We start from the raw sequence: 27,874 nt of genomic DNA, 5'->3' as shown, positions 1-27,874 counted from the left end.
CATTATTTAATCTTCTTGAAACATAAATAGAGCCAGAATATCTTCTGAGAACATGCTGCACTGTGGCATGCATATTTTAATTGCCTTGTGCTAGATTTACTATAATAACGAGGACATGGTCTACCAGTCAATATGTTAACACTGGCATGTGGGAAAATTGAAGTCTCATTCTACTCCAGGCCTACGGTGAAGTGTGAGTGGCTATGTAGACATGCAGCTACTTCTATACGTCTCTTACTAATTTATATCTGACTTGAGAAGTGCTGGAAGTTCCTAATGGTACCACGCATATGTGGACATGCTCTCACAGTGCTTCAACATCTCCAACAACATGTACTGGGCCAGGTATGGCTTTTTTTCCTGTGACACCAGGACAATGGAATGTTGACTAACAGAAATTGTAACAGCATTCTTACTGTTTTATATATATATATATATATATATATATATATAAGGTATGTATTATGCGGAAATAATTTTAGTATTTCTATGAACCCAGCAAGGGATTCCAAAATTGTGCAGTCTTAGGATACTTACCACTAGTTGTTGAAGTTCAACAGTTTAACTAAATTTAATGCATGTAGGATAAAACCCTTAGCAGAAAGGAATAAAGCATGAGAGGTATGAAGCAAGTTCTAAGTAAAAATCCCACTGGTCAAACACATATAAGCTTTACTAGAAGGAAAGTCAGAAACTGAAGAGCGAGATCAAAGAAAGCTGGTAAATTCATGAGGACGAACAGCCTTTTGTGAGTCTAATGAAATTCCTGAAAAAATGCCTGCATGTTCAGAGAATTTGTCACTCTCAGCAGTGTACTACCTGCAGAAACACCTAACAGTCCACGTTGGAAAGGATGTCTGAAGTTCATGTGGCCCAACCTTCTCTTGTCAACAGACTGACCTTCAAAGCTGAATTGTTCACAGCCTTGTCAAGTTTTGAAATGCTGCAGGCATGAAACTCTTCAGCCTCTCTTGGCAGACATCTTGAGTGCTCACCACCCTTCTGCTCGAAAATGTTGTGCTTAAGCCTAATTGGATGATCTCTGGGTGCACCTTGCTACTGCCACCTCTAAGCACTGCACTCCTCGTCTGTGAAAAGAGCCATACCCATCTTCTGGCCAGGGTGTGGTGTGGGCTGGGGCCACTGGTGTCCCCGTTTGGGCCAGCAAGGCAGACAAGATGTCCCCAGTCATGGCTTGTCCCACCACCCCTACTTGCAGGAGGAGGGCAGGCTGGGGCAGCCAAGGGCAGCCCTGTCCGTGTGTGCTGTTCTGCTGAGGGTCATCTGAGGCTGACATGTAAATGTGGAACGGTGTCAGCCCAGTGAGGGTAACCAGGGTCAGGGACAGCGTCATGACTGTTGAGTGACTCTGTAGTGACGAGGCCGTGGAGGCCAGGCTGGCAAGTCAGCCCACAGGTGGTCAGGGTCCAGGACAGCAGGGACCAGGGCCAGGCCCAGGCAGGCCTGTGGTGCTGCTGGGCAGCGATCGATGACCCTGAGAGCTGATATGGGGAGAGTGTTGGCCCTTGGGCATTTCAAACCTTCTGCTAGATTCTGCTTTTAACTTCAGGAGTGCACTGTCTACTTTGAAGTGTATCTTTTAGAAAAACCACCTTTGTGTTATAAAAATCACTTCAAGGTAATAAAAAAATCATTATTAAACAATAACCTCATACTGCTTATACAGTTCAATTTTTGCTTCTCCTTCAGCCTAACTAAAAACATGTGTCCCAATGATGAAAAATTCAGTTTCATTTCCAAATTACCTAGCACAAGTCAGGATTGTGCTAGGTAAATGTAAAATGTTTATGTTAAAGCATTTAAAAATGCTTCAATTACTTTGTAGATCATGAAACAATTAATCTTTTTTAAAACTAGCCTTGTGTCCCTGCCAAATTTGACTTGGTATTGCCAACCCAACAAAAAAATTTATAACTCAATAAAAATTTGTAACTCAGTAAACACATGTGTAGAAACAAATGTTTCTATAAATACATGAGCAGCAAAAGGAGGGTTAAAGGACCATCTCCATCCTTTAATCAGTCACTGTCCCTGAAGGTATTTAAAAGTGGTGTAGACGTGTCACTTAGGGCCATGGCTTAGTGTTGGACTTGGCCGTGCTGGGCTAACAGTTGGACGCAATGATCCTAAAAGTCTCTCCCAATGGACTTACCCAACCTCCATCCCCTCAGGGGTTATACGGGATCACAAGCCCAGCAGAAGTTAACAGTGTTGCACTATTGCAAAAAAGCAAACATTGTGCTGACAAGTATGGAGGGCACTGGCATGGTTCAAACATATGAAGTAAAGCTTTCCATTGATTCAGGGCTGATGAGGTCTTGCCTGGAGTACTGTGACCCCACAGAGAGCACCCAACTGTTACTGGTAATAGTTTGACTGCAGATTTTAATGGGGTAAGTCAGACACATAAGTACCACCCTAAAAGTAGTTAACTGGATGTTTTCATCAGGACATAGGAATTCCCTTCCTCTTCTTCCAAACTGGTACTCGAGAAAGATAACCCCTCCCCAGTGTCACAGCAGGAAATGCAGCTCCCAAAATCAACAGTGGTTCAAAAAGTAGTTTGAGGGAGTCCAAATCCTCTGATCACTCATAGTGTAACACAAGGATATTTCCCAAGTTCCATTCTTAAATATTTAAACTCAGTGAGTCATCTTAATTAAATACAATAAAGGAATTTCTTTTCCTGGACTTACCTGTCCTTACTACTGGCTTGAAAAAGCAGATTGTCAAATTCCTGGCTGAGATAGAATTAATTTTCTTCCTAATATCTGGTAGACTGTTGCATTTTGGGTTTAATAGGAGAATCATGTTGATAACACTGATGTTTCAGCTGTTGCTCAGTAGTGTTCACCCTCAGTCAAGGACTTCTCATGCTTTCATACTCTGCCAACAAGGAGACACAAAAGAAGCTGGGAGGGAGCATAGGCAGGACAGCTGGCACAAAGGGATATTCCATACCATACAACATCATGCTCATTAAATCAAATCAGGGGATTTGGCTATGAGGGGCCAATTGCTGCTCAGGGATGGGCTGGAGTTCAGTCAGAAGGTGGTGAGCAATTGTCTTGTGCATTACTTGGGTTTTTTTTGAGTTTTACTCCTCTTCTTTTGTTACCTCACTTTCAATTGCTATTATTACACTGTATTTTACTTCATTTTGTTTATCAAACTGTTCTAAACCCATATGTTTTACCTTTTTTGAGTTGTCCCCCCCCTCTCAGGAAGTGAGTGAGCCGCTGCATAGTGCTTAGTTTCTGGCTGGGGTTAAATCACACCACCAATCTTCCTTCTAGTCTTTTTTAAAATTTTTCCTAGGAATGTTTTAAGTGGAACTTTTCATACATCCTTAGTACATCTGAGGAGATTTGAGAGAGACAAGAAATACAGAAAGTGGGAATAAACCATAAGTACTTTTATGAAACATCATGACTAAGAGTTTTAAAAGTGTTCCATACAGAAACCATTGGAGAAAAAGAATTAAGTGCCTGCCAGAAGGGCAAAACCACTGTATTTTATGTCAGAAACACACCAATAATGCACAATGCCCACTAATAATCTGAATGTGGGCTAACATTTACAAAAAAAATCTATATTGTGTACACAACCATTACAAATAATTTGGTCACTTACAAAAGCTTTATTTATAGTCCTATAAATAGGACTATATTATGCCATTATTATGCAATGCAGTCCTCTTTTGGAATACTGACCTTTGACTGCAAATGTAACTGCTGAGCATTACTCTTTTGTACTCCTGAAATATTTTTACAGTTTGAATATTTTGAAGTCCTAGAAAAGCCACTCTAAAATTTCTCTTGATCAAAGATACCCTGTAAAGGCAGTACAAATACACAGCTGAATTTTAAGGAAGGTATAATGTCTGGAAGAAAAGTAGTCACTAACAGCAGACTTGGACAAATCAATCCTTACTAATCTCATTAAATGGTAAAATGTTCCAGGTCTCAAGTGGAAGATTTTTACAGGTGACAGGTGACACATGACACCATTTTTTCTTGTTTCTTTGGTCTTCTTTTTGAGCTGAAAAGATCTGATGCCGTTCTTACAACTCATTTATCTCAAAAGATAGTTATGATTTATTTTTATTAGTGTTTGAACATAACAAATGGAAATAAATTGTATTTTTAGGAAGATAAGGAAGAGTAAATTCACACTAAAAACACAGTAGTAAATGGTTTCTGAATTCTGGTTACATTAAAAATGTATATATCCCAATGAATTTGACTTTAATTAGCTACTTCATTACACATCTTTTATAACTTGGGCAAAGTGAGTCAGGACAAGTGCTTAGCTGGGGTCAGGCCTCTGAGCAAATACTCACAATGACTGCAGTGACTTTTCACATAAATCAAAGAGGGTTTTTTTCTGAACAGTGTTGCAACATGAAGATAAAAATTACATCAGTACACATTACTCTCAGACAAAATATTGCACTAGGTAAGCATTCTATCAGAATGGTTTCAGTGTACTCACAAAGAAAGGAGAAAGGATGTTTCTATGTTACTTTTCAATTTTATAACTAAAAAAGAGCTGAAATGAAACCACATATCCCTGATACTTACTAAAAGTAATATTCAGGACTTGGGTAGGGAGGAAGGTATTTAGCTAGTCAGAGAAATCCAAGGAAAGCTGGATAATTGATCAGAAAGACTTCAGGTTTAAAGTTTTGAAGAAAATTTTAATTTTAGTTTACTGTTTCCCATAATACTGAGATGGTGGAGCAAGGGACAAATCTATTTACTGAATTTTCTGCTGACTTTCAAGTCAAGTTTCCAGAAATAGAAACTTGGAATGCTTCCAACTTTCCTTTGTTAGTTATCTGCAAATAAACTTCTCAGAGCTACTTAATAGGAAATTCAGTAAAAGCCAGATTCTGTGGAAGTTTTTTTGTTTGTTTGTTTTTGTTGTGTTTTTTTTTTCTTTTTTTTTTAAATAAGAGATTAGGTAGTAGTATGGATACAAGGCCTACTGATTAAATGTGAAGAGGTAAGTTTGAAAGAGCTGCAAAATCTGTATCTGTTCATTGCTGCTTGACAACAGAAACAAAACCCTTCTAAATGAATCCTCTAGTCACACATTTAAAGCTGTGTAAATTCTCCAGCAGGACTACAGCATCCATATGGAAATTATTTTTGCTTACATACATGAATTTAGAGGAATAATGCCACAGTGATACAGCACACAATGGGTTGTGTGCAAAGAATTTCAGAACATACTGAAAACAAGCGTCAGGGCTAGCAGTACAAACCAGCTAAGCACCTGCTCTGCCCCGGTGCTCTCCATCCTGACCAGGCATAACCCCAACCACCACAGCTGAAGCCAACCCACAGCTAATTACATCAAACATGTGCTCCGGACTGTACGAAGTTATGCAGTCCGTCCCCTTCGGGACAGATTGGATTTCATGGCCATTTAAATAGAAGAAGGAAAGTGAAACTTGAACGTGACTCAAGCGCAGAGGCCCGGCTCCTGCGTGAGGCCGCACCAGGGGGGTCAGCGGGGTCCGGGCCGATGGGGTCCGGGCGCGGTGCTCGGCAGCCCCTGTGCCAAACCCGGCGTGACGAGGCAGAGCCGCGCCTGCGAGCCCCCCGCAGCAGGTGATCCCAGACCGGCCTCCTTCTCGGGGCAGCCCCTCCGCTGCGCTAGAAGGCAGCGCAGCCCGCATCCCCGGGCGGGAGAGGGCAGGGCTGCGGGTCCGCACCCCCGCTGCCCTTCGCACCTGGGCGGCCGCCCGGCTGCGCGCGGAGCCGCCGGTGACTCAGCGGCTCGCCGGTAACCCCCTCCCGCGGCGGCGGCGCCTCGCCACGGCTCTGCCCCCTCCCTCTCTCCCTCCCGCCCTCCGGTAGGATCATCCCACCCCGCCGGGCGGTCACCTCAGCAGGAGGAGCCGCCGCCACTTTGCCTCCGCTCCCGCAGCGACCTGACGGCAGTCAGCCCCGCCGCGCCGCACCATGCAAGCAGGGAAGGGAGACGAGAAGAGGCGAGACGCCGCCCGGCCCCTGCAGCTCACCATGAAGAGGGGCTACGAGGTGCTCCGCGACCCCCACCTCAACAAGGTAGGGGCGGGCAGGGCAGGTGCGCCGCTGGGCGAGGAGGGCGGCTGCGCTCCCCTCGCCGCGGCCGCCGCGGGTGACGAACGGTCCTGCCGGGCGCTGCCCGCGGAGCCGGGGCCGGGGCCGCCTGTCGCCGCCGCCACCTGTCACGGCGCAGCGGCCGCCGGGCCGGGGCCGGGGGCGGCGGGCGCGGGGCAGCCGCACTTCCTGCGGGCCCGGCGCCGCTTCCTCTTCCTCCGGGCGGCGGGGGGCGGCCGGTGCCCTGCCTGCCGCAGCCCCAGCGGGCCCGGGCCGCGGAGCCATCCCCCGGCAGCCCCCAGGGGAGAGGAGCTGCAGCAGCAGCACGGGCAGGAGGATGCTGCTGAAAGTTACGCCGCTCTGATGCGAGTTCCTGCTGCCGTGCTTCTGTTTTCCCGGTACCCTCCTTCTTTTCCGATCCTCTTCCCCACGGATGCCCCACCTCGTTTCCTGCGGGCAGAAGTGGCTGTTGTTGCTGTCCTGCGTTTTCTCCCCTGTCAGGGTGAAAAATGTGTTTTTCACAACTATTCCTCTTGGAGCTCTAAAATGCAACTGCAGTTTCCTACCCGCTCTGCATCAGTGAATGCAGTCAGCTTTTCTGAGAGATGCCATAGCACAGCAAAACCTTTTTGACGTGTTTCCAGTTTGCTTAAGAGTGGTAATTCAGCTTCATCAGGCTTTCTAAACGTGTACAACTAATCTGGGAAACATAAAGCTGAGAAGAGAAGTGTTTGCACAACTGCCTTGACAAAGAAGCAAAGTTCAAATAATAGAATAATTAAATTGGCATGACAAGCCCTGAATTTATTGCCAAAATGAAAATTGGGTAGAGGTAATTAATAAACCACACCTATCACATGAAGTCTTAGTCAGACCCTTACCTCCAAATTTCACCTTGCACATTAACTGGAATGGTGCTTTGACTTGTACAGCCGCATTAGAATGTATATACAGTCATTTCGCTTATTGCAGAGTAGGATAAATTGACAAAAACTGTGTCTCTGGTTTTGCTGGACAGGTTGACTCATCACTAAAAGCTCCATGTGTAAGTTAGATGAATAGTGTTTTTATTAGTCTTGGAGCTTGACTACAAAGTTTCCTTAGAGGCTGTCTTAAGTCTGTGTAGGCCTGAGAAGGTCTCCTGAGGTCAGGTTAAAGGAAAATTTACCAAAATATAAAACAAGAAGAAACCAAGGAGAGGCTGTTTTGCTTGGGTTTGTGTTTAAGCAGCTGTAATATTCATGGAAAAAGTCTGATTCAGCATAACCAGGAAGGCCAATCCAACAGAAAACTCACCTTGTTTAAAGAAATAAAAAGGGGCCTGTTCTAAAATGCATTGACTGAAGGGCAGTCAGAGGTAGGCTCATTGCGATGCTCATGCACCTTACATGTTTCCTCTGAGCAGTGTACTGTAAGGATGGGTCGTCACAGATGAGGTGCTAAAGAGGGAGGGCATTGCTTGATTTTAATGAGCAGGAGAGAAGAGTTACAGAGTATTCTGAGTTGGAAGAGACCCCCAAGGATTATCAAGTCCAGCTCTTAAGTGAATGGCCTTTGTGAAGATCAGACTTCCAACCTTGGTGGATTAGCACCATGCTCTTCCTGGATTAGGCTTTATTCTTTTGTACTCTCTCAGCTGTGGTACAGCACGTGTGTACCATAAAGCAGAGAAGCAGGAAAAGGTAGTTGTTCATTACCAGCCACATCCACCCAGTGAACAAAATTTGATGTTAGAAATGCTCAGCTGAAAAATCTGGTCTTTGTGCCTGTGAGAAAAGTCTGGTTCTGGTCTGGTAAAGGATAGATAATCCTGTGATGTTTTTGTGGGTGTAGATGTACTACACCCTAATATATGTATGTACAGCCTAATATGTGTATGTTTGATTCTGTGTAGGTGCACTAAATTGAGATATGTTGAGGACTGCCCACATGGTTGATAGCTCGTGGCCTGCCTGCACACGTGGAAACTGCTACTCCCAGTTCACTTTCTATTGTCAAGGCCGTTAAACAAGCATCAGGTTGCTGAGAATTCAATTTAAAGTTGATAAAATATCTCCTTTAATGATTCTAAAGTACAGGAATTTCTTGCAGTCCTGCAAGGTGCCAGGACTTTCTGCTATCTTGGCCCTGTCAAGGAGTTGCAATTTCTTAGGATCAGCACTTCCTTTTGGATATGGTGCCAGTTTTAGGACACCTATTTGCACTTACGTGGCAAAAGTAGACTGTAAGTACTAAATAGTGGTATCTAGCAGTGACTTGTAGAAAAGGAACACAAATGATGTTTTCAGGGTCTCTTAAGACAGATACCCTGGCAAGCAGGTAAAACTGAATTGTTTTACCTGTATGTGGAAGCTTGGGGCCTGTATCCTCAAATAACACATTCCTTTTCTCAGACAAATTGAAAATTTTACATGGAACCATTCATACTTAAACGTCTTTAAAAACAGATGTAAGAAGAAATAAGTGCTAAATTTAAAAAGAAAAAAACCCCAATCAAAACAGGAAACCCAATCCCAAAACTCTGTCTCCATTTACGTGCTCCATTTAAGTGCCCCCCTCATTCTACAATAAAACTGGATTTCTGCACACTTGTCCCTTGCTTTTTATACTTAACCTTCCTGGCTTTTGAGAGAAAAGGATGTGTGAATGCCAGGGTAAACACTCAAATTTCTTCTTTTCTGCTTGGCCTCTACTTCTGCTTGGATGGCAAAATTGACTCCCTAGGCAACGTCATTCTTAAATCCTTAATGTTTCACTATGTTAGTAATTCACAAACATGTCCAACCTTCAACGGGAAAAAGTGCAATAAAAAATGTTTGGTTGTTTTGTAATTTGTTTCCCCTCCCTTCCCTCCCCACCCCCATAAAGCATTTTGGGTCCCTGAGTGGTTTGTACCATCTTAGCAGCAGTGATACATCAAAAATCATGACACACAGTGGATTGTAACAGACTGAATTTAATTACTTGAGGATGTGTGTCCAAGTCTATGGACAATAATTGTAATTCAGTTTAGTGTCTGAAATTTTAGGCTGTTAGTGTTTAAAAGTGTATTTAGAACCTTTCTGGTAATTGTCTGTCTTTTTCCCTTAGGCAACCAAACACATTGTAAATAGCAATTACAAGGAAAACAAACACAGTTTCACTTCTTTTCACTGAAATAGATTTGGCTGGGAGTTGTTTGCTCTTTAAGCTGATGAGCTACAGAAGTGTGGAAGTAATTTGCTCTTTCCCTACTGTAAATCCGGTTTATGCTTTGTTCAGTGGACAAGTTTACAATTTTAAGACACGCAAACAGTTTAACATTACAGTTTCATCTTTAATTTTTTACCTGTTAATATTTAAGCAAATCATATTGTCTTGTAAGCAGGTTATTTTCAAAATCTTGGTGCGAAGATAGACAAACATGTATTTCAATACAAAACTTTCCCAATAGCCTGTATTACTTGCCAAGTGTAAACTCTTCCCTGACTGAGAAACTTTGCCATTGGAGAAATGCTTTGTTTCCAGGCTGCTTTTATATTCTTGCAGAGCAATTCAGTGAGCAGTAAATAAGCGACTCTATTAAATCTAAGTGCTGGAGGGCTCTTTCTCCTCCCCAGATATCTAATTTTAACTCCTCTACTGAGTGACTGCTGTTGTCATTGCTGAGTATAATTTTCTTTCTCTTTTTTTCTTTCTCTTTATTCAAGTTGCACTAAAGCACTGTAGAATTTCAGAACAGACTGTCTGATAGGGCTGCTGAATATCTGAGAGCATTCGGTCTCCATCCCACCTGCAATTGCATTGGTATTTTACCCTTTCATCTCCCAGATGTGATGCCCCTGAGCCTCAGCAGGTTCTCACTAAGTGACATTAGTTGTTGGCTGGAGTTGATTGTCAGTGCATTGGCTTACTGTGGGATTTACTATAGAAGGACCATACTGCAACAGAGCAAAGGTCCATTCTTATTTCTAACAGTGGCTCAACTGTTAGGAGAGGCAGAAGAGTGAACGTGCCTCTGGTGAATAATCAATTCCAGGCTGAGGGAATGAGCAGGTGATTAGCGGGTCATTAAGATATGAACATATGTGTCTCTTATCAGTTAACATATGCCAGGTGTACTAATTTACTAAAAGTCAATTGCAGTATCTTAGAGTATCTTGAGTGTCTTAGAGACACTCATGGGCTTCCCATTTTGCTCTGCATTTCAGACAGTGGGATGAGAATGTTTGTGAAATGCAGATAGATTTTGTTCTGTATACAACTCTCTAAAAGCAAATTTGATTTTGATTGGGTGACATACAAAAAAGGTTTTTTGACTTTGACATTAGTGGGCAACCCTGCAACAGATCTCAGAAAACCAAACTTCAGTTAAAAATCAGAAGTATTCCAGGGAGATTTTCTCTGTGTGATGGGTAAAATAGAAGAAGCATTTAAGAGCTTCTTTTAAATAAATCTATTCCTCTATCAAATACCAAGAAATAAAAGACTGTTTTTTCCTTCTATTGATAGTGTTTGTATTTTCACATTTTAAACTTGTGTGTGCTTTGGGTGGGTCTTCTGGAGTGGCCAATGCCCAGTGAATGTTGCTGTGGCCTTAACTGTAGATAGCTATTCTGGAAGAAAGCTGATAACCTTGGGGATGGAGGCAGAAAACACTTCTTTAAATTGCATATTAGAATTATCTATAATTCATAATTAATTTTTAAGATAGATTTTCTGGATGTTACTTCATATTGCAAGGGATTATTTAATTTTAAGTGGTCATAGGAATGAGAGTGCTTTTTAGATGAGAAGATTGTTAGTTCCATGTGGAAGTAAAGTTATCGTTTGAGGAATTCTTTTTAGTGTAGTTGCTGATCACTCTGTGTTCTATTTCCTTTAACTTTTTGCCCTTTAAAACTTTGAAGTGTTTAAAAGTAGTAGTTCTTGGTTCGTATCCCTTCCAGATCACATAGCAGAGCAATTCTGATCTTGATAGGGATAACCAGGGGATTTTTCAGGTCTTTGACAAGAATATGTGGTGTCGTGATTGTGCTAGCACAAAAAGTGAATAAATCTGGTCTTTGAAGCATTTTAGAGTGAACTCCTATCTATTTTGCCCATGTATTTGACAAGCATTACATTTTTTATCTCTTATTGGGATCTTTGACACTAGTTGCTGTTCTGCAGAACAGCAACTTAAACCAGGAGATTCTTCAAGTGTGAGGTTGGTTGATACAAGAACTGTTTGCTCTTTAGCAATGAGGATCATAAGTTTCAGGCTGGCAGAATGTAGCTGCCTTGTGTGCTTGGATTTTGGGCAAGAGTGTGAGCTTGATAGCCGCTCACTGGTGGGTACCACAGGGCTGGGTGAGGAAGTTGTCACACTGGTAGTCTATTTCTCCTTTCTGTGAACACTTTTTTGAGGTGTTAGGGAGGAGTAGTCATGCAGGATGTCTTTTGTATGACTGCTTTTATTTTCAGTATGTATGCAAGGGCTTTAAAAAAAATATTGTGCTTTTTTCCCATGCTTCTTATTTTAAGGCAGGGTGTCCTGCATACCATTAATAAGGAGAAAGTCTTGGAAAAAGCACAAAGTGTTTAAATCAGATTATTTTATCACTGATTTCTATTTAATGTATACAGCTCACAGTGTTCATTGCCTCCAATACTTTGCTCCTGACTTAGTAGGTAAGTTGCTGTGGTTGGTGTTATGTTCTTTTCCTCCTCTTGGCCTCCAGTTCTTTGCTTGCAATTACGAAACAGAGTGCTGAGACAGCAAGTTGGGAACAAAGTTCTGTGACTTGAATTAAAAGCAAATAAAATGAAGGAGAAGAAGTTATGCAGTAAGCTAAAAAGCATTAATAGCAATTGAATAGTGGTGTAAGTTGTCACAGGAACCTGAAACCTAGAACTGTTTTCCTGCAAATCTGCTTCAGGCATGAAAAGCTATTTTCAGTTGTGTAGTTTTCTTGTGAACTTCAGTGGTTGAATGCAAAATTAGCCTTTTTACTTTTGATTGAGAAATCCTATGGCCATTGGTTATAAATGCTATTTGAATCAGAACATTAATCTTGGCACAGAGCACCTTGTAAGCAGAATTTCTGTATTTAAATTGAGTTAAATGTGCCTTTTGACAGTAGGTTTTATAGAGATGCTGGCCAGAGTTCTTGAGTGTTGTTTTTTAATCCTACTTATGGATGCTGACAATAAATAGGAGAGGAGTTCACTGAGAAATTTTACTTCTGTCTAGGTAGAATAAACTGCAGAGAGTATCTTGGAGTACAGAGGTTCTTACTCTGCATTCTGCACTTTTTATATCCAATTCTGCTGAACCAGTGACTTGTATCGAGCTGTTGCTGAAAAAAACAGAAGTTGCGGCCGTAGTAGACACAAGGTTCTCTCCCCCAGCCCTGCTTGCCTTGTGGAGGGGAGGAGGAAGAGAACTGCATGTGACAGAATGTTTCTTATTAACCAATGACCAGAGGTTAAAATGTGCCATCTTTGCTTTGTCATGCTTTCCTTCCTTGCCTGCTCAGGTGGGCTGTGTGTTTCATTCATTACTTGCTTCTGGCTGCTGTTGCCCATGCCTGCCAGGGTTGATGCAAAATATCATGCCAAAGGTCTCCTTGCTCCAGGCTCTGGAGGTCTGAAAGAGAGTATTAATACATTTCAATTAGGTCCTTCATTAAGTTTTTTCCAGTTTATAGTTGAGAATTTTTAGTGGAACAGCTGTTTTAAAGAAGTTTCAAAAGGATCATTTAGTGGGGGATATGATCCTGGGATTTCAGCTGCAGTAGCAAGTGGTTTGTCCTCCCTGCAAATCTGAAAAGCTCTTGTAAGGTGTCATTTGTGCTCCTCTGGATGGAGCAAATATATGGAGGTTGCCTGTGTACTCTGTGGCCCATCATGGCTGGAAGACTAGCATGGAAAGGGGAGAAAAGAACAGAAATAACACTATTGGTTTGTGTGCGTGTCTAATGAGATTGGTTATACAATAATAAAATTTGTTGGTAGTAGGCCATTAGTTAAGCTTTATATGAATGTTCTTGTCATTCATGGAGATGCTTTCTCTGTGCTTTGTGCCCAGATCAGTCCTGGCCTGACTGGGAATAGTTTTACAGAAATCATCTCTTCTGCCTGGTTTAACATCTGGCCTGACTGGGAATAGTTTTACAGAAATCATCTCTTCTGCCTGGTTTAACGTAACACCAAGGAGCTAAATCTGGTATAGGAAAAAGACAATAGAATGTGGGTAGGATTAACAGTTTGTAATATATAGTAGCCAAAATTTTATTCAGGAAACTGCAGACAAACATGACACAGCAAAAAGGTACCTACAAACTGGGAAAGGTGGGACTTGAAACAAACTTCCCCATGGAGAGGTAGAAGTAGCAAGGCTATGCATTAAATTGCAGAAGACTGGGGAAAGGCTTTGGTGCTTCCAAGTGTTTTACCTAACGTAGGAATTCAAATAGTTAAATTAAGATGCTAATGGTTTCTGTTCAGAGGCAGAGGATGAGTTTGGCTTGACACTAGAATCTTCTGCCATACCATTCAGGGAGAAGAGTATCATACACAGTCACCAGCACTGCTTTCTGGAAGGGCTTGCAGTCATGAGAAATCTTGTAGCAGGCGCAGGTCCTGCCAACCTGCCTTGGTGTTCAGAGGCCTAGGACAGGCAAAATGCTGAGTCATGATGACTGGACCATAGGAGCCCCTCTCTCCTGCTCTCGGACCCTTGCTTATATCTCTGTAAGGCTATAGGTCACTTTCCTTTAACCCTTACCATTGGACAATTCTTGATCCCCTCTTGCCCTATATAAACCCCTGTTTCTGCCCGGCTCATCAGAGAAGACCTGTCACTGAACCCTGTTGCAGAAAGAAGATAATAAAGGACATCGCTGCAGAATATTTCACACAGCCTCTCTCCTCTTTTCCTGGTCTTCCGAATGCGTGCTGCATGCCCCAGCCGAGCCTAGCAAGCCTGAGAGCTGAAATCACTCATGAGCTGAGAATCACTAAAGCTGAATATCACTAAAGGCTTGCTAAGGCACAGGCTGGAGGCGCTAGTAGAGCTTGGGCTGATTAGCCCCCCTCAGAAGCTGAGCTATCTGGCTTTGATGCCGCTCCTGGGTACACCCCGTAGCCCAGCCAGCGGCATTAAAATCTACCTTACCCAACTGATATATTAAGAAGTGTTATTTATTGTTGGTGTCCTATTCCCAAAACCTGTGAAGTGACTTGTTGTTCTGAAATTGCAACTGTGCTAACTCTCTGTGGACTGTGTTGTATGTCTGTTCATCTTCAAAAAAAAAAAAAAAAAAATCAAAGTCGTGGATGATGTCAAGGAAGATAGGGGGAGCCACCTAATAGGTGCTTATTACTATTCACCCAATGCAACCTTCATAGACTGAGCTGCTATGTCAGTCACTCTTTTCTTTACCTTAACCTTTCTCCCCTCAGCAGCAAATTTATACCTTTAATTGAGAAGTAAATGATTGCCGTCAGGCATATTGATGCTGAATCTTCATGAATTTATATTTTAGAAATATTTCTCTCTTTTTTTTTTTCTAGAATGAAATTATATGCTTCCAGAGAAATAAGAAAATTGCTGTGTAATTATGTGTTGGGTTATCATTATGCGTAATTTTCTTGATTTCGTGACGTGCAGCATGGTAGTAGGAATTTTAAGGTTGCCTCAAAGGACTGTCAGTGTGACCCACATTGCAGATAGCTCCAGGAGCTGGAGCTGACAGGATCTCCCAGCCATAGCAAAGCTAAGGGTTGGACCATTCTCACAAATAAGCACATGGCATTTATGAGGATGATAAATTTGTGTAGGAGCTATTAGGGAAAGACCTAAGAACCTCATCCTAATACCAGTTTTAATAGTGTAAGTTGAGAGTTAATGAATGATAGAAGGATTCAAGAGAGGAAGCTGCTGCAAAACTGCCATGAAATTAATAATGCATTAATCCTTAAAAATACCTAAAAACCCAACCCATTGTCATCTGGAGAGTTTGAGCTCCTTTAACCTTCCCAGATTGCTTGTTTCCTAGCAGCCAGTGTAGAAAGAAATGTTGAAATATTCATAGATTGCAAGGTAAGTGGTTTTGGCTAGTCTGACTAATTTGTTTAAAGTAATGAATATTACAGTATCCATTTTATGCTTAATTAAGATGACTTTAACAATCCAAATCTTTGGGTAATTTCAGTGATAAAAAATGCTGTGGAGAAAGCAAAATTTGTTTTTTTTTTGGAACAGGTCTCTAATTTTGTCAAAGAATTACTTATGCATATTCCTTGGTATAGCTTATTTTAGGAGTTAATGACAAATAACCCCTGCATTGCATGCATAAGGAAACATGCTTTGGTCTTAAGCTTTGCTAATGTAATTTGTTGCATAATTCCGGAAGCAAAAATCCTGCCTTAGAAGAAGGAGGTCATGGGGCACCCTGGAGGCAGTCCTTGCAGGCCACTGTGTACTTTCTGTTCAAATCAGTGTTTGTAATTTACTTCAACACTGTTAGTGGCTATTCCTGTGTGAAACATAATACTCTGAGCAGGACCTGAATTTGTTTACAATATAGAGGAAGCAGAGGAAGCCCTTTTTATATACATAAAGAACACATAACATAGAACTGAAGGAAAAAAAAAAAAAAAGCTCTTATGATCTGATTGCTTCTGACTTTCAGCCAAAGATGTGGAAATATGTCAAGATGTAGTTGTCTGGTCTGGGAGCTCAGAAAGCACATTCCTCAGTCCTAAGATATAACTGAGCCATAGAGCAACCATGAATTTTATCACTGCATGTTTATGCTTTGATTTTACTTACTTTGTTTGAATAGCAGCTGTTACCCATTTCTGGCTTAGATTTTTTTTCCCCTCAAAAAACAAAATCTAATATTAAAACTAAATCTCTCTTCTGTTTCTTCTTGTCCCTCTTATCATTAGAAGTGATTTGAAAAGTTGAAAACACCTTTGGTTCTCTGTAACTTTGCTTAAATAGCTGCAGTCTATTTATGCAATCTGTTAGTATTTTAGATTCATCTGTGTTATTAATGAATTGTGTTTATCTTTGGAACAGAGTAGGTGCTATTTTGGTATCCACTTCAGATTGGATATCACAGTTTAGTTTTCTTCCTCTTGTCCCTTGTGAGTGACACCCTTTTAAGTTTTCTTTTGGCATGGAGTTTAGATTGTACTGCTCTGCATGAGAAGATCAAGAATTATTTTGAAATAATTCCTTTTTCCACAAAGGCAAAAATAATTCTGGCCTTTTAATGACCAAGAAAAAAAAAATGTTGCCTTAAATGAGTCCTGGAAGGGAGTGCATAGTGGTGATTATGAAGCATGCTGTAATATTTACGGTACTGGTGTCTAGCTGACTTAGTGGATTTCATCCTCCAGATACCTGACTTTACAAAGCAGATTTATGTGTGTGGGATGTATTTACGAAAGAGACAGTAAAGCCTCTTTACCTAAATAGCAAAAAAGAGTTCAATAGTTAGAGGTAAAAGTCAGAATAGAAGAACATAGTATTGTCCAAGTAAAATGAATATCTGAGCTTGCCAAAGCACTTAACATTGGTTTGATTTGACTTAAATTTACCTTTCAATAGTAGAGATTCATCTGCTGCTATTTACAGAAAAATGAAAAAATTGTGAAAATTAATTTCAAAGTTTTGATTTTGTGCTGTAGCAGTTGCTGGAGTAATTCCCTAAGGTCCTTAGGTTTGAGTAGCTTTGGTTTTGCCCAGGTGTAAGCCAGTTTTAAAAGTCATGTCCTTGGAGAAAGGGCTGGGGAAGAATCAAGAGCCTTCTATCAGGGGATTTGGATTCAGGCTCTTGGACCTTCTACAGGAGTGAGATCTTGCAGCAGTTTTTTCTTATCTCTGTCCAGTCTTTTCAGTCTTCCTCAGATCATGTGTTTCAGATGACTGCTTGACATGTTAATTGCAAAGGTTTCTCTGAAATTGTTCTCTTGCTTTGGCTAGAGCTCATGTGGGACAGTTGGCCTTGCAATTCCAAGGCATCATCTTGGTATGTTTCAAGTTGCCTCTATCCCAGGAGTGTTTTGAAATTCAGTGATGCAAATTTATGACTTACTATAGTCTTGAGAGAGCATAAAATCTGTGTGGTTTATCTGTTTTTGTATTGTTGCTTTTTGTTAAGACAGGAGTTCAAGACAGATCTCTGAGGTTGAGGCTTACCAATTGCATAGCTTTCCGTAAATGAAGTCTGGATAAAACATTACTCCTGTTCATGTAATAGAGGATTTGGCATCTGCCTGGTTTTTTAGGTCAGTCAAGGGTCAGGTAAAAAAATAGCTTGCTAATTCTGAGTTATGTTTTTTAATTCCACTACAGCATGCAAATTCTTACATTTAGCACAATGCAGTGGTTGAACTAAATGCATCTGTTGTAGCTGGGGATAAATAAATAAATCTGGGTGAGTAAAGGCGTATCAGAAGAGATGTCTTACTGTGTACTGTTGTACAAAGAGGGTTTGCAGCGCTCATCCTCAGCAGCTGCTTGAAAGGAACACTTTATCTAAGCTCAGAAAAAGTAGAGCATCTCACTTTGCATCTTACCTGGGGAAACATAACCAGTATGGCTCTGTCTTGTAGCCACTCGTGTTGTGTTTGCTGTAAAAGCAAAAGTGTTCCAGGCCAGGAGTCTGCGTGAAACTGGAGCCTCTGAGCTCCTGCCAGGCTGTTTGTGGTACTGAGCTCTTGTGCTTCTTGGACAGGGATAAACACCAAGTAGGAAATAAACAGTGCATGCTTTCTTTTGAGGTGTAATTCTTGGGAAGAGAAATATTTCTGTAGGATAAAGACACTAAGCCTTCAAATTAACATTATTTCCTAAACTTGCTGAACTTTGTGTCATTTATGGCAAGAAGTAACTTTCTTTTGGTTTCATAGTTACCAACTAACTGTTCTATAGTAAGGAGTAGTGGTTAAAACACAGGTAAGAAGAATAGATGAATATAGGAAAGCATCGTAGAGTTGTCATAATGTACCACCAGCAATTTAAACAGGGGGTGTGGCTGACACACACCCTTTCTGGTTTGCTTAGAGGTACACTTGACAAATCTTTAAAAGCTTTCTTTGTCTTACTTCAGAACTATGTAATGCGTATGAGTACACACATTTTCCCCCCTTAATTACTGAGCTCTGCTTTATCAAGAGAGACAAAATATTGTAGTAGATTGGGCACTGGACTGGAAACTAGGTCATGCACTAAGAATATTAAATGTTAGTCATTTAGTTTTCTCATCTGAATAGGCAAACAGCATTTGAGAAGTGTTCAGGATGAAGTACTTGGTCTCGTATAATTAGTCATTTTAGATAGTGTTTACATCGTTGTTTTTATACTGCTATAATATAGTTTCTGTGTACAGTTTCTTTCCTTGGTGGGGGGAATCATCTTCTGTTTTTTGCAGTAATCAGTCAGCAAGCTGATAGTTCTTTAAAAGTCATATCGAAGTAGATCCACATTGAATCTGTATAGTCCTGCTATATTTTATCCATGTCCTTTTACTTTCTGCTGTATTGCAATTAAAAGTAGAAGGGCTGTTAATAGATATGCAGTCTCCTGAATATACAGTTTCCTAGGTCCATGAAAATACATTAGACAGGACTGCAAATCATGGCCCATACTGAATGCTGTGGGGGTAAAATGAAGATCTAAATAGGCGGGAAGAACTCATCCATCTGTGTAGCTAAACCTGCACCTGGCTTCAGGCCATGCTGTGCCGCATGCAGATTAGTTCCAATTAGTGGAAGTGGTAGCTGACCCTTGGCTGCCTCCTCTAAGCCTCCTGGTCGAGGGCAGCATTCGGAGGGTTGCTTCCCTTCCAGCTGAATGGGGAGAAGAGGTGAGAAAGTGTTCGTTATTTATCACCTGAATGCCTGGGGAAACTCAGGTCAAGGCTTCCTGCAAGAAAAGGTATTTTAACCTCCAGCTAGGCACTGTTCAGTAGTTTTTAACTCAGTGAAACTTCACTTACTTAAGAAGCTAGAATTCATGTCTCCAGGACTTAAATACATGTCATGATGTGAATGAAGGCTGACTTTCTAAGGGTATATTTAGCTGTCTGACAATTTTGCTAGCTATTGAATAGGTAGAGGTGATACAAATCTGACACTCACTGTTTTTCCAAGCTTAAGAATTTCAGTGTTTATTCCCTAGAGAAATTGTCCTGCACAGAAATTGTGTATAAAGGCTGAATAAAACCACCTTGTATGCTGGAGCTATTACTGTCAAAGATAACTTAAAAATTTTTTTTTGGTTCTTTCCTAAAATGTGCTAAAACAAATACATGTGTATGTCTTCTAAATAGAAGGAGCTGCATACATTTTCTTTAGGGGTGCATTCTCATTATATTCTTGGAAATCACCCTTTTGTAGTGTAAATACCCAGGAAAATAGGATTTTCTTTGAAAGATAACTCAATGAACATTTAACAGTTAGCAAAATGAGTCTATTTACACATCAAAATATAAAATGATATCCTAATACTCTCCTATTTTGTAATAATTTCTTAATTCAAAGTGGATTCCTTTTTTCTGTTATGGGTTTCAGCAGTGACCAGAAAGCCAACATGAGGAATTAATATCTGTGAATCTAATCCTGAAAATAATTATTTAAGTAGCTACAGAAAACTAATGCTTGTCTGGCCATGCTCCAACTTGCCAGCAGTGCAACTCTCAAAGTATACATGGTAAGCATTTTTTTTGTCCCTGAAAATACTTACATGCATCTATTTACTTAAATACAAAGAAATAATCTTTCAGCTACCATGAGGAAATGTGGCACATGCATAAAAGCCCCATTTATCTTGTACTGACCTGTTACTTACACTTCATTACTTTACATAGGCGAAGCTGCCATGTGGAGAACAGAGCAATAGGGCGGTATTAGACATACGGCTGTAGGGATCCAAAGCTGGATCTTTTTTGGTGAATCTGCTCTGCGTTCCCTGAACCTGTTATCCTCAGCAAATCTAATTAATAATAGCAATAGTAAAATCCTCATTAATCTCATTTTGGTGCTATGGGTATTGTGCTAGCACTGTGAGAAATGCAGCTTGGGTTAAAGATGGGATGAACAGGAATTTTTCCTACCTGTCCTGTCCCTTCTTCACTTCACATTATATGTTGTTATAGGCAAATGGGTTTCTGTTTCCAACACAAAATAAATGTTTGCAGGAGAAGAACCTGTTTTGGCTGGAAACTTCTTTTGAGTCATAGCTTGAAGAGAGCCTCAGCCTCTCTAGGTGGTGTTTGCTGCTGTTTGACACTGCCTTGAAATGAGTAGTTAAAGGAAAATGCATGTTAACCATTGAATGGTTTTGTTAGATGTGGCATATGGGACTGCAGTATTTGAAGTAATCACAACAGCATGTCTTGGTTTTAAAATAATACCTTCTAAACAAAAGTACTCCCTCTCTTAGAGTTTTCCATGCTAAGGACCTTGCAAAGAAAGTATTTTTATGAACGTTTTCCATTGTTTAACTTACCCAGTTTAGTCAGTGCTCTGACATTTTATCTGTATAGTAAGTTTTGTCAAAGCATGTTAGTTTAATTTTGGGGAATTTTTTTGGGGGTGTGTTTTATTGTGTATTGTCCACATACTGCAATTGGCCTGTCTCAATGAGGCTTTGAGATACTTTGTCCCAGATTCATGAATTATTTTCTGTTGCTAAAAACTGTTGTGCTTCTTGAAATTATCCTTTTTTTCTGTGAAGATTGTTGTCTGAATGCTGCTTAGTGAAAGAAGGTTGTAATATCACAGGGAATGTGAGTGAAATGTTATTATAAAACCATACTGTAATTCCTGTCAAAAGGGATCTCAGAAGTCCAACCTCCTACTCAAGGCAGGGTCAGATATGGAGACAGGACAGGTTGCTCAGGGCTGTATCCTATCAGGTCAGGAAAATCTCTAAGATAGAAACTGTACAGCTTCTCTAGGCAACCTATGTATGTGTTTGTACTCAAGAGGAATTTCTTTTTGCATTATATTTAGTCTGAGCCTCTCTTTTATCTTATGCTTGTTGTCTCTTGTCCTTCTGCTGTGTACTGCTGTAGAGAGCCTGGATCTGTCTTCTAGATAGCCTCCGCATAGCTGCTGGAAGGCTACTCTTAGGTTCCTCCCAAAACATTATTTTCCAGGCTAAAAAAGCTTAGTTCTATAAGTGGGGACGTGCCTCAGCCCAGATCATCTTGGTGGCCCTTTTCTGAACTTGCTCAAGTCTATCGATGTCTTTCCAGTATTAGGGAGTCAGAGTTGGACTCTGCAGTCTATTGAGTGCCAAGTGAGCAGGATGATCATTTCCCTCAGCCCATGTCATACCATACTGCTGCTGACACAGCCCAGTATACTATTGGCTGCCTTTGCCTGTGCACACCACTGGCTCCTACTCAGTTTGCTGTCCACCATGTCCTTTTTGACAGACCCACTTCTTCCCAGCCAGTCAGTCTGTCGCCAGCCTGAATTATTGCAGCCTGTATTTGCTTTCTGGATTGCGGCATTTTGCATTTGTCTTTGTTGAATTTCGTAATGTTCCTGTCAGCCCATTTCTCCAGGCTGAGTCCCTTTGGATGCCAGCCCTGCTCTTGGGTGTGTATATCCATAGTTGCCCCTGTTTGGTGCCACCTGCACACCTGGTGATTTTGTGCTCCACTGCCCTCTCCATGTCATTGATAAAGATGTTAAACAGGACAGGTCCCGTTACCGGCTCCTGCAGCACTCTTATGGGGAGGTGCAGTGGAACCCACTAACTGATTCCTCCTTAGCCCCATCATCCAACAGCAGCCTTTCACCCATCTGGTTGCCCACCCATCTACACTGTAATATCCCTACTTGGGTGCTTGGATTTTTTTGGATCCAGTTGTTAAAGCCTTGCTTAAAGTGACATAAATGGCATATTTTGTCTTCGCTTGTCTGTAAGTGCAGTCATTTTACCATAGAGGGCAATCAGGTTGTTCAGGGATGATTTACCCTCTGCTTACTTCCAGTCTGTGATTTCCTGCTTGCCTTTTTCTGTTCACTTAGCATCTTGAGCTGTACTAGTCCATGGTCATTACACCTAAGGCTGGCATTGATTATTGTATCCCCAGTCAGGTCTTCCTAATTTGTGAAAAGCCAATCCGGTTTCGCATCACCCCTGACTAGTTCACCCAGAATCTCCTATATCATCTCTGAAATCTCAAATACTTCTGATTGTGTCTTGTCCTGTTGTTCTTGTAGCAGAAACTAAGGCGATTAAAGACTATCATAAGAACAGGGAGCTATGACCTAGAGACTTACCTTGTATGTACTCAAGGAACAAGAACAGTTTGTCAGCCTGATATGGGATTACTATTATTGCTACCTGCTGCAGTCAGAGATTTTAGTTACTTGGCTAAGCATTTATATTATTCTTATAAAAACAGCAGCAGGAGGAGGAGTTATTGCATTTCTGGTTCCCTTGCTGCTATTTGTGGAATTTTGAAAGTGTGATTTTTTTTTTTTTGTTTGTTTTTTTTTTTGTGTGTGTGTGATTTTGAAATCAGCACTTCTGTAAAGGAAATACAGAGTAATTAGGGCAGCTCCTCTAGAAGCTGGGGAAGTACTTACTGGTAGACATTCATTCTGTTTGTGTAAGTAGCTGTTGTGAGGGGAAGGTCTGTCAGAACCCTCTAGTTCTCACCCAGTCCTGCTCTTTCTGGCCCGAGAGGAGGCCATCTGGGGCTGTTTCTGAAGCAAAATTGTTCATAGTAATTTCAAGGAATTCTTCTAATAACTACTAAGTGAACAATCCCATCATCACTAAGGAACCTAATTTTACAGATTGAGAACCTTCTGACTGGGTCTACAGAGCAACTAAGCTGTGATGATTTAATTTCTTTTATTTTCTATACCCTAGTTGTTTTTACTCTCCTCAGCTCATTTAGGTTTTGGTGCTTGTAAATTAAACGGCGAGCTACAGTCCAAGTGTGCTGTAGAGGAGACATAAAGGGAAGGTTTAAAAGCCTCCAGAGAAACTGTGTCAAGCTGTCTTCTGCTCCAGTTGAGTGAATTATTAAAGTAACTACTACCTCTGTTACTAAATAAAGTAATACAAAAGCTAGCAGTGGCAACTTGAAACTCTCCTGGCTAGCAACCTACAGATAGGTTGCTGTAGTTAAGAGTTGAGAGTGTAGTTTCTCTTGATGTCATAACTGATTTCACTTGCTTGAAAAAGGGGATAATCAGTCTTGCTAGAATTCTGCCTCTGATACTTGGAATCTTTTGTTCTCTGTTTTTTCTGTGTATTTTCAGCTCACAGCTGTTCCCATGCCAAGTACCTTTCTTAAAGCTGTTTTACAGCTTTAGGTTTTGCCTGGATTCTCAGTGTTTTCTGGATGCCCTAATAGCAGCTTAGAAACTGAGACTCAGAGTCACAGAATAATTTGGGTTGAAAGGGACCCCTGGAACTTATCTAGTCCAGCTTTTTTCTCAAAGCAGGGACAGCTTCAAGAGATATGAGTAAACTGTAAAGCTTGGCTGGCAATAAAGAAGATGTATTGGGGCTGCACTTGACTTAATCAATGATAATAGAGTAGAAGTAGCACAAAAAAAGCCTTCATGAGTCAGAATCACCACTCATCAGGAACCTCTTCAGAGAGAAAGTTAAAATCTGTTGCTGCAGTTCCTCTTGGAGGTACAGCTGTTTTTTCCAATTTGCAGTTGTTTTGAGTCATGTGCAATTCTTATGACTGCACAACCCAGAATAATTTAATCATATTATTCTTGCTTATGTTGACATGTCAGTGAAAATCTAACAAGTATGTAATAAAAAAGAATATGACATTTTTCTTTATTCTGTTGGAGACAACAACATAACACTTGCTGTAGCCTGTGGTCATATTAGAATAGTTTCCATATCAATCTCTTACATCTTAAATAAAATTATGAGCTCACATGTATAGATTTGCAACCAGTATGCAAGTAGTAAATGCTGTGGTTGATGGCCTGTATTTTCAACAGCAAATGGCATAGATCTGCAGATCAGACACCCACAATATATAATGTTAAGGATTTTTAATGAGATTTTAAGGCTTGGAGCTATTTACAATTGTTTTATTTCTTTTTTGTTTGTTTTGTTTTTTGTTTGTTTTGTTTCCTTTGGTAGTGAGCAGAATATTTGTGGTGGTTTTGTGTTTGGTTGGTTTGGGGTTTTTTTTGTACTTTTGAGCTAACTGTAGTCTGATCCCATGCACTGAACGTCTACTTACAGTTCAGGCATATTAGATGAACTCCTGGAACCTTACTTTTTATCCAAAAAGAACTCAGTTGAAGTGCTACAAGACTGTTCCACAACATGAGCGAAATACAGTGAGTGGTGACAGCCAGGAAATTTGATTCAAAAGACTGCCTCCAGTTCAAGCAAAATACCTAATGTGCATGTACCTAATATGTATCATTAAGAAATAAGGGATTCAAAGCCTTTAGTTGTCAGGGTTTAGGCAATCCTGTAGGCCCCAGCATGTTTTAGTGCAGTAAAAATGTTTCAATGTACATTTTAAATATACACAGATGTATGCTGCGGTTTAAATCCATGCAAGAGAAGACAATAACCTTTATACACATTTCACTTTGATCAGATGCAATTTATGGTTCTGTTGTGGCTTAAAGTTAGTGCTGATATAGCATGGTTTGTTTCTGCGTGAGCAACCATCCTTCTCATAACAAGGAAGTGAGAGAATTTCACCTGTAATAAGATCAGTGAGATTTGACATGCACCAAAATGCAGGCAGCACTTTCCTGGGAGTGTCCTATCGTTTCTCTTCCAAGCTGTCATGTGCCCCAGCTGAGTGAGTTGTTAAAATTACCAAAGGCAACTTGAAATACTGCTGGCTTGCTACCTACAGATAATTTGCTATAGTTGAGAGAAGTACATGATTCGCTAGAATGTAGTGATGAAATAGTGAAAAAATTGACTTGTATACCTGCCTATTTACAATATGCTTTTGCTTTTTCCCACTTACACATAGTGAAAACCTTCTCACTTAGGAGCAGTGCTCGCTCTGTGTGAATGTAACATGAAGTCTCTGAGTAAGAGTGATGAAAATATTCCTGCTGTGCTTACTTTAACTGGTGTGCTAAAAATTAGGGTGTGATCCAATGTCCATAGCTACTAGTAACATATGCATGTAGTGACATACAGTGATCAAACCAAGTGCTCAAATTCCTGCAACTCTTAGCACTGCTGGATGGCTATTGCTATCTTCCTGTCTGATGTCTTAATAAAGTACTATTTCATAGGAGCCATTAAAAATAATTAAATATATAACTGCCTTTATGCTGTTGAGCTGATAGAATAATGTTATAAAGTCTGTCTTGCTGTTGCTCAGTGCCATTTCAAATACAAGCAGTTGCATCTGATCTAGGGTTCAATGAGTGAGAAAGGCTGGTCTACCAGCCTTACTCACCCATTGCTGACCCACTGCCAGGATCCTAACTGGTCTACAGCTCCTCATGCTGGCAGGAACATACAGCATTTAAATTCCCAAACTTGGATGTTTCTGAAAAAAAAAAAGTAGGCCCTCCATTAATACATTTTTCTGCATATTCATTCAGGCACAAGCCTCATAAAACAAATAAATAAAGGGATCTTAGAGCTTGTTTTACCAAAACGTGGAATTGAAGAAGAGAATAAAGAACCAGCTTTTTTAGGTAAACCATGTTCTGATACCTTGTAAAACCATCTGCAGGCCAGCTTTCCCATGAATTCTCCTAGTATGGGAAATGTGGGAAAGAACATAAAGTAGTGTTTATATTCATTAGTGTTGGTGATGTATCCTCTGATTTTTATTTTGGTTCACTGCTGTGTGTAATACACACACAGGAAAAAACTTCCTAGACTTAAAAAGTCCTATAATAGAATGATCACCTGGTAAATTGTTTTTACTTGGTTCTGTAAATCTTTCTGCTGGTTAGATGCTAATCGTTGACAAAATGTAAAACCTTCATTCATGGGATATAGAGCAGGTCTGGATAGGGGTTTTGAAAACCAAGGCAGAATATAGATTGTGTACTTCAGCATTTTTAAGTGTCCTAGCCTTAAAGGTTTCCAGTATTTTTTTTTTTTTATTGTCAGAGTAGTTAGGTGTTTTCTTGTATTTCTAGAAGAGAAAGCTGGTGAAGTGCATGTAAGGATCACCTCATTCAAGGGGCTGGAACATTTCAAGTTTTGTAAGTGTGTTCTTCTGGGAAAGTGTCCTGACTGATGTTCCATTTCCCCTTCTCTGCTTCAAAAAATGACATGCAACATTGCTATCGGCTCTCCCTGAAGCAAAGAGAGTAACAACACTCTTGATTTCAGACATGGTACTGCATTAACCAGGGTTATGTATTACCTTTCATTTCATTTGGTTGCAAATTTATGACCAGATTGAAGCAGTTTTTTTGTGAGTGTATGTGTTTAAGGGGTGGTTCACACAGGCTGTTGAGCAGAAACAAGATACAGACCAAAAATTATTTAACCAGACTTGCTTTGTTTTTTATAGCAATGATGTGAAGAGCTCTCAAAGGTTCTCTTGGGGAGGGACTGGCAATGATTTTGTGGAGGGCTGAACAGAGGCTCTGCTGAGGAGCTGTGTCAGTAGAGCCCTCTCATGGAGATGGGATGTGTGCCTTGCAGGAGGAAGTGTTTTGTCAGCATAGCTTTGCTGCTGTCTTAGACAACAGGAACTGATTTTCCAAAAGCATTCTTCTGTTGGCACATCCAGCAGGGCTGTTGCTCATGTAACTGCTTGGCTGGAGTTTGGGATTTCCTCCATGCGATCCATCCTGGCACAGCTGTCTGTGTTGGCTTTATGTGGGCTGAGCCCGTGCTGGACAAGAGCAGACACAGAGCTCTGCTGGGTCTTGGTATCTGCAGAGTCTGAGCTAAAGCAACGTCCCTGAGAGAGGCATCTCTCTCCCTCTCCCCCCTCCCTTGCTGACACTTCCTACTATCTGTAGTGTTTAAAAAAAATAGTATTCTGAATTACTTTTTTGTCTGTAGATGAAAATGATCTCTTCTGGAATTTTACCTTAAAATATATTAATCCATTATCTGATACTGTGGGGAATTATTGTTGAACTGTGATAATTAGAGCTGTTTTACAATACAATATTGGTAGGCTTGATAATCCTCTCAGAATCAGTGTACTTTAATGTTTCTGCAGTGTCCACTGGCTTTTTTGTTTGTTTCTTTTTTTACTTACAACTTTTCAGGGCTCAGAATTGACAGAAAAAAATCCTTCCAGCAATGTAATTTTTTACAAAGTCAGACTTTAGATTTTTTTCTACTTTTTCAAATAATGTGAGTTAACACAATGTAAATACTGAGGAAAAAAAATTCTATCTCTAGATATCTAAAAACAATGCTGAAACAAAAAAATCATGTTGAGACTATAAATATTTCTATGATCTAATTTAGAAGTGGTATTAATTATAATTAGGACAATACAAAGAACACAATAGGTGTATCTTTCAGCCATTAGTAATTTAAATTAATTTACATTAAACTATGGATAACATGATCCTGTTAGTTGGAGGAAATTAGGTTAGATTAATTTTCCCACTTTAATAATCCTAAATAGAAGTTTCTCATGGAAGACTAGTAGATGATGCTACAAAAATTTTCCTCAAAATTGAAGTGTTTGATTCAGATAAACACAGTAAAGCTGCTAGTAATTATCAGATAATTTATTATGCCTTCTTTTTTTTCAGAATATTTACCCAGTGAACAGAGAAACAAATTAACTGCTATATTCTGCCCA

General features: G+C 40.4%; 1 protein-coding gene across 1 annotated transcript in view; it reads left to right on the top strand.

The window, feature by feature from the left end:
- Positions 1-5,583: 5,583 nt before the first annotated feature.
- Positions 5,584-27,874, top strand: part of ME1 (malic enzyme 1) — a 154,805-nt gene continuing 132,514 nt past the window's right edge. The window contains exon 1 of the mRNA XM_038132126.1: positions 5,584-6,098. Within this exon, the coding sequence (XP_037988054.1) occupies positions 5,994-6,098 (105 nt within the window). The 5' untranslated portion in view covers positions 5,584-5,993. The remainder of the gene's footprint in view (positions 6,099-27,874) is intronic.

This window comes from Motacilla alba, chromosome 3 (genome assembly GCF_015832195.1).
Source record: "Motacilla alba alba isolate MOTALB_02 chromosome 3, Motacilla_alba_V1.0_pri, whole genome shotgun sequence".
Classification (NCBI taxonomy): Eukaryota; Metazoa; Chordata; class Aves; order Passeriformes; family Motacillidae; genus Motacilla; species Motacilla alba.
Note: the sequence above shows the minus strand (reverse complement) of the source record. Positions and strands in the feature narration are given on the sequence as shown.